Genomic DNA, 11,014 nt, shown 5'->3' with positions numbered 1-11,014 from the left:
AAAATGGTTACTAGTTGTTACTAGTTGATCATAAGATGAGATGTATTCCAGAACTCCCATTATGGAAAAAAAAAAATTGCCAAAAGGGAAGGATTAAACCATGTTAAATAAACACGGAAGAAATGTCACGTGTCTAGATAAGCAGGTTTTAGTCAATAGCAACAGAGATAGGTCTACCTTCTCTAAAACTTTTCCAGCTTTTAATAATAAAGAGCTATCAAAAATAAAAAATAAGCAGTAAAGCTTTAAACATGTTTCCCATCTCTTCCAAATGAAGATAATTATAGAGGTTTTTTTGCATAAAGCACTGGCTACCTATCAGTCATTTCCAGTTAGGGTTTAGAACAAATGGTAACATCATGTTCAATTTGCCCTTGACACTTCATCGAACAAGTTTTAGAGTTGGAAAGTATATTCCTAGCAGCCACCTCTTTACAGTGTTTAGTAACTGCTCCATCCAACTTTCTCACACTGCTGACTTGAAAATGCATTATACAAGAGAAACAAACAGAGCAGTGGTCAGGACCCAGCCAGTTCTAAGACTGATAAGCTGGTGAGAAAAGGCTGATAGGTAAGCAAGTCTTAATCATGCATCAAATGAAAACTGAAGGCAAGCTGAAATAGAGGTTCTAAAACTTCATTTTAATCCTGGAATACAAATTTCATTTTTTAAAATACCAGGGAAGGCAAGCTGGGAGAAAATCAGTGCAAGAACGCTCTCTCTCACACATACCTCTCTCTTCATTCTGTAATACTCATCAATGGCATATTGGTATTTTGGTGTGCTTATCCCCAGAACAGATGCAATCTTTTCCCCAAGGAAATCACATACTAAAAAATAAAGATAGATTTACATACAATTAGTATCTAGAAGAAAATTCTTAAGCACAGTTTTGTTAAAAGATATCATCATCTTTCCTGAATGGTTTTCCATAGTCCTACTTCACTCAAAAGACAAACCCAAAATCTGCTAGGCTAATCTACTTATATGTAATTATTAGCTCAATAGACTAATAATTGTTCTTTAAGATAAAGAATGAACAAAAGGAGAACAACATGGAAATAAATGAAAATCTAGATGGTGGTAGCGTTTGTTTGAATTCTACTAGTTTCAGCTTTGAATCTAGGTTTGGTTTGCTATTGGATCAGTTAAAGGATAAGCCTTTAACTGAACTTTAACTGAAAATTAAGGTTAGACAAAAATACATGGCTACCAACTGTACTGGTGCTTCAGTCTAATGGTACCAGCAAACTAGAGAGTTATTTATTGATATATGAATACTTCAAGTCAGTAGCAGTTTTAACAATGTTCTGTGTTGCATACTAATGGATTAATAAAATATTTAGGTTTCAGCTGTCTCAATTTTCAAGCTGGAGGATACACGCAGCGCTACTTTGCTAAAACAGGTACTGCACAGTCAGAAGTACGGAACAGGTGGGCTTGTGTCTGTCAGTCTCTTTACCGATGATGGCTACAGCACTGGTTCTTGAGTAAAGGCAAGCAAGAAGTCACACACATTGCACTTCAAATTGCAAATCTGCCCCCAGGATGCAAATAAGTTAGTCATCTTCAGGGAAAACAAGTTAGAAGTTAGCAATTGACTGCTTCAATGAATATTCACAATAACTAATTTCATAGATATCCTGTCATCCAGAGCTCTGTGCAAAAGACCGGTTCAAATTACAAATGTCAAGAGGCAAAACTGAAGTGGAAAAAAGGAAGTACTCATCTTCAAATTCATAAAAGACTTCTGAAAAAACAAAAGCAGTATCTCCCTTTGTGTATGAAGAACAGATATGACAAGGAATAGAATTAAACTGTACAGTAGAGAAAAAGTGTTTCTAAAAATAGCGATAGCTTAATTAACAGAATAGGCTGCCAATAGTTTTTAAAAGCATTCAAAATTAGGTGTACAATGGCAGAAGCTCCACAATATTTGTCAAAAAAACCATCAAAGATACTTTACACCTTGTGAAGAATGCAGACTGGGAGAGGCACTTTTAAAACTTCACAAAATTTTATGAGGTCCACAGGTCAAATAAACTTCCATGCAGTGAGTTTAAGACCCTTGACAACAGTTGTATTTTTGTTTACTTTGTAACCTCAGAAGTCTGTTGTAAAGCACAAGACTAGATGCGTTCTTGGGATAATTTCTAGTTCTTCATAAAACCTGTCAGTGTGGTTACTCCAACCAGCATTCTTTTCAGATAACATCACACAAAACAGTTCCATACAAAACCCAATAGAAAGCTGATATACTCCCTTGCCAATACCACCGTATCTCCGTATGGAGAAAAAGGGGGAAAAAGTGTTCAGCAAAAGGATATTTTCTGTTCATTCTTCCATTCAAGAGTTGGAAAGCAAAAAAAAAAAAAAAAAAAAAAGTGCCTAAGGCAAGAGAGTACATCTCCGCGGATTAAAATGCAGGTTCATTCGCACTTTCGAAAAAATGGCCAGTAGCTCACAAAGATGATTTTATAGTCTGTCAAAGCAACTTTCAATATTCCGTTACTGGTTTACCCAAGATTTAAATAAAGTAATACCTGATAGCGTTGATGTGGCAACTCGCAGCATGTGAAACCACAAGTAGGGTCCCCATGTAAGCGTCGTCTGTAAGAAGAAGAGTAGTATGAATACATATAGCTGTTATATTCATGGCACATAACAATACATGCAAAAGCTCAAACAGATTGAGAAGAAATGTTCCCTGTTTGCCAGCGACCACAATATTTTTGCTTAAAAATAAGTCTTGACCAGACATACATGAAGCGAAGTATCACAGTAAGATATAAATATAACCACGATTTACATTTGGGAAAATTTGTTTCACTGGGTTTTGTTTCCCTCTCCCAGACTTGGGAAAAGACAAGCACCCGACTTAATCCTAAGGTAACTCCTATAACTAGAAAGACCTTTCATAACGTTCTGAATTCTATCAGGCCAAGAAGAGAAGTGGGTTACCCACGCAGTCCTTCATTACAATAATGAGAGAACTGAAAAAGACTGTTTAAAACCAAACCAAACCTTTAATGTGGTCCCTGAGCAAGAGGCTCCTTCCAAGTATTTACAACCAGATGTGAATTACCATTTGGAATTGCACCTGAAGAACAAAATCAGGAACCATGAGGGAGGTAGAGAGTTACCGCAGCCCTCTGAGGAAGCGATGGACAGGGCTGACAAGTAAAGGGCCTGGGGTGATGTGAACAACAAGGAACACAAAATGAACAAAACAGGGCTCAAGTGGGTTCACCTCAGGCATTTGCATGTAAGCAAGGAAGTCTCTCCTGAAGTGCCTGCGCAGTAAGGCATGAAGCATGGGGCATAAACACAAGGAGTGAGAGATCTGCGTACAGCTGCAGGGGTAGGATCTTGTTGGGATCCCAGAGATGTAGTGGATGGCTTGCACGACTGGAGTGCTGCTATGGAGGGATACAGACTCTTCAGGAAGGACAGGCTGGGAAGTTGAGGAGGGGGAGTTGCCCTTTGCACGACTGCGGTGTATTCGCTGCCACAGAGGAAGTACTGCAGCCTCCAGACAAACTGAGACACTTACATATAGGAACTTAAAGAAAATTTAGACATTAATGGGCATACATAGGCTATCCTCTTCACTAAGGAAAGAGCCTGTATCTCTTTTTCTTTAAAAAAAATAAAACAAACAGCAAGGCATGTAATAAAAAGGTGAAGTGGAAAAGCAGATTCCAATCTGGGAACAAACTGTAGGCTTTCACTTTTGTGAAAAGGCAAACTAAAATTTCATAGTGAACTAAACCATCTTTATAGGTAACAGTCTGTTGTATTCAGGCAAGCTCTTTGTGATGTATTTCCCCCCAGTAAAGATCTTTGTAGAGGTACTTTCCTTGTGGAAAGTAGCAATTAAAAGTGTCAGCTTTTATTAAATGAAACCCATTAGCTCCACTCAGTCACATATGTATTTATAACTTGTTGCTAAAAACTGTTTGATAGTAACCATTTTCTGTGGTCTTATTTAACAGATATCTGTACAGGACAACCAATATTAATGTAAATAATACAGCTACAGACACTAGTTGGTATAGCCTCAGTATACACACACACAAGCTACTAGACTTCAGTGCTTTCCAAGCATAGCCTCTACAAATCAGTGCAGTAAGAAACCATCTGTCAAGCCAGGAACTCAAGTTGGGCAGGCTGAAAAAAGCCAGATGCTATATATTTTTGGCACCGGGTATGGAAAATGTCCTGCCAAGGTAAAAGCAGCTGCTATCCTGCTTGCACAAAAGCACCTCCAGCTTGTTGATTACACGCTCAGTTGGCAGACAGACTAACAACAATCATTTCGGGGTTCATTCAGTTGAAGTCAAGAAAAGTGCTGGAAAAGCTTCTTGCCACAGGTGCAAACAATGGCATTGACAAGGCTCTGTACAATCCTTCATGACGAGGCAATGAGGTTAAAAGGCATTCACACAGCGCGCAGGACAAACAAGGGCCTGCTGTTTGGCTGTAAGCAAAAAGCTACAAGAGCTCCCATAACATTGAAGAGTGAAAAGACAAGCTGAACTTCAATGTGACAGAAGGAACTCAGACACAGAATATTCTAACATGTTTCTGGTAACACACACATAGGGAACACCTGAGGCTTGGCAGACTCAGAGGTTCTGCCTACTTCTGCTGTTCCCCCACCACAATTAAAAACCAGTTTGTTAGGTATGTTAGGAGCACTTCTAAGCTCAGCTTCATGGGAACCTCTGCTTTCTGACAAAGCCCAACCGGACACTTCTTCGCTCCCACCAAGCAAGGCTTTGCCAGCTCCCTCAATTTAAAGAAGGAGCATTCTTTCAAGCATCTCAAAAGGCAATATAAAACCATGAGAGAAGCTACTTCACACAAATTCAACAGGAGAAAGGAGATGGCTTGGAAAGTAAACCACCAAGAACAACCAGGAAGAAGGGAACATATCCACGGAATAATCCTCCTCTCCCTCCCAACCCTTACTTCCTCAGGGTAAGTTCGAGTGGTTTCCCAGAGCACCTCAGAGATTGTATGGTGAACGTGAGGGAAGAAGAGGTCCTGGAGAAAACCAGAACTGTTTGGGTGGTACGAAAAGGGCTGTTAGGCAATGGCTGAGTACAAACTAATCTCACTCCATGAAGCAGCTTTAATGCATTGAGCCATCCTGGAAAACGGTACCCAAGTCAGGTCCTACTAACATTCGGTAAGAACCACATACCCAGATGCTGTATGTCAATCTCCTTTGACCAGAGAAGCCTTAACGTTCAGTCTTTCATCAATGCAAGGACACAGTAATGCTGTACTTCTTGACTGGAAACAAGGGGCAGCAGTATGAAACACAAGACACTGGTTTATTATAACAGGACAGTATTTCTCCTGCCATCAGTCTGTTTAGTATATGTTTCTACAATGCCTAATTATACTGTGCAGCCATCCTGACTCTATTTTGTTGTTTAAAATGGAAAACACAATGGTTATGACAACTGGTTTTTAAATTACAAAAATTCTTAATGTACAATTTTAATCCAAGTGTTGAATTTTAAGTAGGAATGAACATAATGGATTCAACCATTGATACAACCAAGAGGGCTCTGGTTCAAAAACAGAACATGGTTTTATTTCCTAGTATGGTGCTGCCAAAGGGAGCACACCCGCCCTCCTTTGAACTTCTGAGTGCACCATGTTCCTGAGCAATCCACATCTATATTTATTTTTTCCAGATACCAGTCCCTAACACTTGAACTTTCCAAAGAACACAGGGTTTCTTTTTGCCAGAGAAAATAACAAAATGAGGAAAAGAATAATTTCCTGATTCAAGAAAAAAAATAATCCTGTATTTAAGAGTTAATATACACCACCACATAGATAATTTTCCATTGTTTACTGTGCCCAAATGCATTTTAAATTAGTTAATTTTTGACTGGTCATTGCTGTAATAGGTCCTTCAGTGTATGCTCCATGTAAAACCGGCATCTAAGACATGCCAGTGAAAGCAAGATCAGAAACACACACCATCCTCCATCGAAAAGCTTCTACCATATTACAAGTAGCTACTACTTGGTCAGTGACTATTTTTCTCCCTCCTCCCAAAATTCTTAAAAGAAAACTAGAGTCTGACAGTCCTCAAGAGAGGACTTTTTGCTATTTGAAGTTAAGCTCCTTTTAACTACAGGATATCAAGATAATCTTCCTGCAAGAATGTGTTTCAATCTTTCTGAGCGTTGAAGGTTAATAAAATTAGATCTCTTCTGGAGCTTTGTTGCAGATACGTTCTCAGGATGAATTGTAAGGTTATCACTAACAGTTATATCACTTATAGTTGCTCTGCAAAGACTTACACCCCACCTTCTGCCTACTCATGTAACAGGTGAAAGCAACAAAGAGTTTATAGCAAGTGGCCTTCCAGGGATAAACAGAAAGGTTACCTTCTAGGACAAGTTAGAGAAATTTAAGTGCCACAAAATAAAGTTGTGGTGGACAGAAGCAAAAGGAGATTTACATACAAAGTTTAAGCATCTGAACTTTAGGAAAGAATAGAAGACTCAGTTAAAATTAAAGCACTTATATTATTCAAGCATTTAAATTTTAATTTGAGAGCCCTCAGATAATACTGAACACTGTTATCTAAAAAATCCAGGGAAAAATTTATTAAGTATACCCTGTGTTCTGGATTTAACTCATTCCTAAAAAAAACCAAAACAAAACACAACAGAATGAACACTTCAGTCCAAGAATGTTAATGAACTGAATCCCGACCTATAGAAGTGTCAGAATCATTGTTCCAAAGCAAAATTTAAGACCCAGTTCTTCTTGAGAATTTGTTTTGCTATGAGCGGCAGCAGTCCATCACACCGAGTGCTTTGGTTATCATATTACCAAGTTACACATATATTACTTTGCTTAGTAAGAAAGATATTGTCACTGTCTGCTTAGCTCTAAAACACAATTAAACCAAGGTACTTACTGAAGACATTTCTTTACAACACGGCAAAATATTTGTTTCCCTTAAACTTATTCAGAAGCTGCCAGGATGCCAATACCAGCTGAGCTTTGAAATTCCGTGATGCAAAGTTTCTATTCAAAATATTAAATGTGCTTTTTCTACAAATAAATTGGACCAGAAACAGCTATTACTTGCAACATACTTTTTTGTATCCCAACTGAGATAACAAGTTTTAGACATGCTGGTCTCAGCAAACTGACTATTTAATTGCTTTTATAGAAATCCTACAATAAAAACATTTTTAAGGCAGCTGTTGGCTGAAACATCAAAGCTCAGCTTGGACTAACATTTCTTCAATTGACTGGCTCAGCTGGGATACATGAAGCATGCAGCAGATAAGGTAAAGTTCATTTAATGGCAACCCTTGGTCTAGTCAAGTTTATTCTGTCAAGGTAAAAAGCAATACATAATAAGACATACTGTGCTCCACAATAAACTATTCTGGTTTGGCGGCATGCTTTTATTAAAAAGCATAATAAAAATTAAGGATTTCATAAGCTATAAAAGGAGAATAAAGCAAACTGTGCCGTACAATATACTTTTTGGTATTCAGAAAGAAAATCCATGTTAGGAAAGCAGGAGAATGATCACACAGCATTTCCAGCTGTTGTGCACATTTGAAGGGTCTCTAGTTAAGTGTCCATTTGTACAGCAGCATGCACGTCTCTGGCCTCACAACATGTACATTAAGGCTTGTGAGCCTTCCACCACTGCACCACAGTGGAACTATTCTACTGAGAGGAAATGGCACAAAAAATCATACAGATCTGGTCCTCTGCTAATTATAGTTGGGAAAAAATCTTTTTACACATCCATGGATAACTGACATCACCTGCATAGTGGGGAACAGATCTGACACTGCAGATACCTGAACATTACCGTAATATTCAGTAAATTTCACAGTTCTTGCATTTCTTCAAGTAGATCCTTAGGGAGGGAAAAAAAAAAAACCAAAAAAACAACAGCCAGAAAGGCAGCTTGACATCTACTCATTGTTTGTCAGTATAATACCCTTATTTTCAATCTGTAAACTTCAGGTCTATTTTACACTCATGATACCCTACCTGCTCTCAGAGTAATGTTACTTTTCATTGTATACAAGAACTCCCTAGTAAGAAAAACATAGCAGTACCATCAATCTATCCAAGATGAAATACAACAGTTTCACCTGTGAATCGCTAGGAACCCCAATCCTAGCTGAATTCCCATAGTCTCACTGCAGCTTGGTCCTCAAACCACTTTTTTTTTTTTTTCTGTCAAGATGAATTCATTTTACAGAGGGCAAAAAAAGAACTGACTGACAGTCCTTCTCAAAGCAACCCCCCTTATGGTTCACCACTTCTTCAGAACAGAATGCACAGAAAGTCAAACTCTTCACTGCAGTACCTTCAACAAAGCCAAGCTCTCCCAGGATGGACATGCATATAAATAAATACAGGGCCTAATACTGTACAGTAAACAGAGAGCCTCAACCACAACATTTCTTAATTATAGATTCCCAAATGACAGTGCAGAAGTCATTTCAACAGCAATGTCAAGTAGAAAACAGGGCATCAGTTTCTGTGCATGCAAAGACTCACATTTGAAGCATGAGGAGAAGCAGCTCTCACGGGCAGCTGCCCGCAGCGTACCACCAGGCAGGACCAGCTGCTCCACAAAGCAATCGCACTCCACTCCAGCACATCGGGAAGGACCCAGCCAATTTCAGAGTCTCCATCTCTAGCTCAGCACAGGCAACCAAGTCCAGAGAGGGCCAGGAAAGGAGACCTGCTGCCAGGCAGGGAATAGGACTGCAGACCCAATTTATTGGGGTAAGAATTCTTGTAAGAGGGTGGACAAAAGAGGTGGTTGGGACATCAGTTTGTGGGGGTGTCATAAAAGAAACATGAGACTGGGGATGTGGAGAGACGAAGAGAAGGATGCGGATCTTCTCTGGGGCTGACTGCCAGAGGGAGGGGGGCTGCTGCTGCCAGTGCTGGCACACATGGCGGTGAGCTTTGCAAATACGCTATCACCACAAAACAGATTGTCAGACACATCAACAGAATAAAAGAGATTACATATTTCATTTTACCTCTAAGTATAGATCCAGACTCATTGACAAAAAGGAAAACATATTTTAGCAGCTACAACACACACTACTGGAGATAACTTTAATTGCTGAAACTCCACTTGAATTTAGACCAATAAATGGAGACTCCATTCACAGGTTGAGCAACATCTTAACAGCTTACAAGACAGATGAACATTACATACACGGACTATGCAGGTCCTTTAAAATCTGGTTTTGATATAGCACGAATTATACCAGTTTCCCTTTATTTCTGCATGTCATCTGTTTCTTTCGCTTCTATACTTTTTTAATTATATCAAATTGCTGGTATAGTAACACTAAATTACACGTTCAACTCTCCACTGTCACTGAACGTAAGGAAACAAAAGCCTTCTCTGCACATTCTTTTAAACGACAGTACAAATCAAGAAGACATCAAGCAAATATTATTAGAGAGGGAAATGCTGGAGAGGACAGACTAGAATTGTGAAGAAATTAAACCCATTTTTCATTAATAGGGCTACTTTAGTGGAGGATGACTCCAGGACAAAACTTCTCAGGAATAGTTCTCACAGATTTCTCAGTCCATAGAGCCAATCAAATTAAGGGAATCTTCAATACTAAATACTAAATCAGATTTGTGACACAAAAATTAAAGTATAAAATGTGGGTAGTTATCCAGTAAACCAGAAGTAGCAATTTATCAAGTAAAATACCTACAGGATCTACAGGTGGCAACAGGTCTTTTTTCTCTTGTTCATCTTCCTCTTCATCTGTGCTATATTCTTCCATTGTTTCTCCACTTGCAAAATGAATAACCCTCCTTGGAATTTTCTTCTTCTTTCCTATGACACCCAGCTCCACATTCTCAAAGCCTCTATCTCCATTTGCCAGTTGCTATAAAGAAGAAAAAAAAAAAAATCATTATCTCAAGTACATGCTTCTGGAGCTGGACAAGTTCCCCCTTAAAAAACTTCATGAGATATTAAAATATTTTAGGTTGATTAGCATATACAATGGGCATTTGCAAGAGCTTGGCTGTAGGTAAAAGGTGAGACTGAAACATGATTGTTTGAAGATACGTCAAAACTGATATCTTCACTAAAAACAGCAAAAATGTGCCTTCACTTCAGTATGGACAGGTGGTATTAAAACATCTATTCCGAAAGAGAACTGTGCTATGGAGGTGTTTCTTTGTGGGACACTTTTCTTTAAATAATTTGATGAGCACATTAAGTGTTAATATTTAAAAGTATCACTGGTTTTGGAGTGAATATCTAGTGAAATTAATCAAGTGTTTCATAGGCTGTGGCCAGCTCTGAGAGCTTAGACAGACACCTCTAGCACAGAAGAGAACTGAATGAAGGATAATAAAGCAGCCAGGCTCAAGCTTTAAAAAGATGCACCAAGGAATCTGCCTCTGTGGGCTTTCATCAGCAATCATGGTTAGTACAAGGAGCCATGCTAAAAGAACAACACTTAGTTTTGTGGCTAAGGACATATAAAAAGAGAAGTACAATGTCTGGTTTTGTTCTTCCAGCTGCTGAATACTACAATGCAGTCTTTGGGTCACAAGCATTAAAAAAATATACTTCTCGTTCAAAGGCCAATCAATAATTCTTTAGGCTAGTAACTCCTGCAGCCAGAGAATTTTAGTAAGGTTTTGTACTGTAGCTATCAAAACAGAGCCTTCATCTTGGTAGAGCTTTAGATACTACTGCATCAAATGCACAAAACTGTTCTGAAAACACTTCTTTCATGCAGAGAAGAACACAGAAGTGAGGAAATGCCAGCCACATGTCTTTAATGTACCATGAAGGTTTTTAAAAATGCATGAGCTTATGTAATATGAAACAATACATACCATAAGGAATGAGATGTGCGTCCGTGTATGCAGAATTCAGGTTGCATAAAATGGGCACATTCTAATTTTCAACTCCTTGCCTATGCAAACTTAATGGTCTCC

The 11,014-nt window shown here is 38.6% G+C and overlaps 1 protein-coding gene across 1 annotated transcript; it reads right to left on the bottom strand.

The window, feature by feature from the left end:
* Positions 1 to 733: 733 nt before the first annotated feature.
* FAM177A1 (family with sequence similarity 177, member A1) lies at positions 734 to 9,945 on the bottom strand (the record flags this gene model as incomplete). The annotated part of the gene is made up of 3 exons (XM_009706811.1): positions 734 to 831; positions 2,545 to 2,611; positions 9,769 to 9,945. Coding segments are annotated over 3 exons (342 nt in total), but the record flags the coding sequence as incomplete, so codon positions are not given.
* Positions 9,946 to 11,014: the final 1,069 nt, after the last annotated feature.

Source organism: Cariama cristata, unplaced genomic scaffold, assembly GCF_000690535.1.
Source record: "Cariama cristata isolate BGI_N322 unplaced genomic scaffold, ASM69053v1 scaffold41338, whole genome shotgun sequence".
Classification (NCBI taxonomy): domain Eukaryota; kingdom Metazoa; phylum Chordata; class Aves; order Cariamiformes; family Cariamidae; genus Cariama; species Cariama cristata.
Note: the sequence above shows the minus strand (reverse complement) of the source record. Positions and strands in the feature narration are given on the sequence as shown.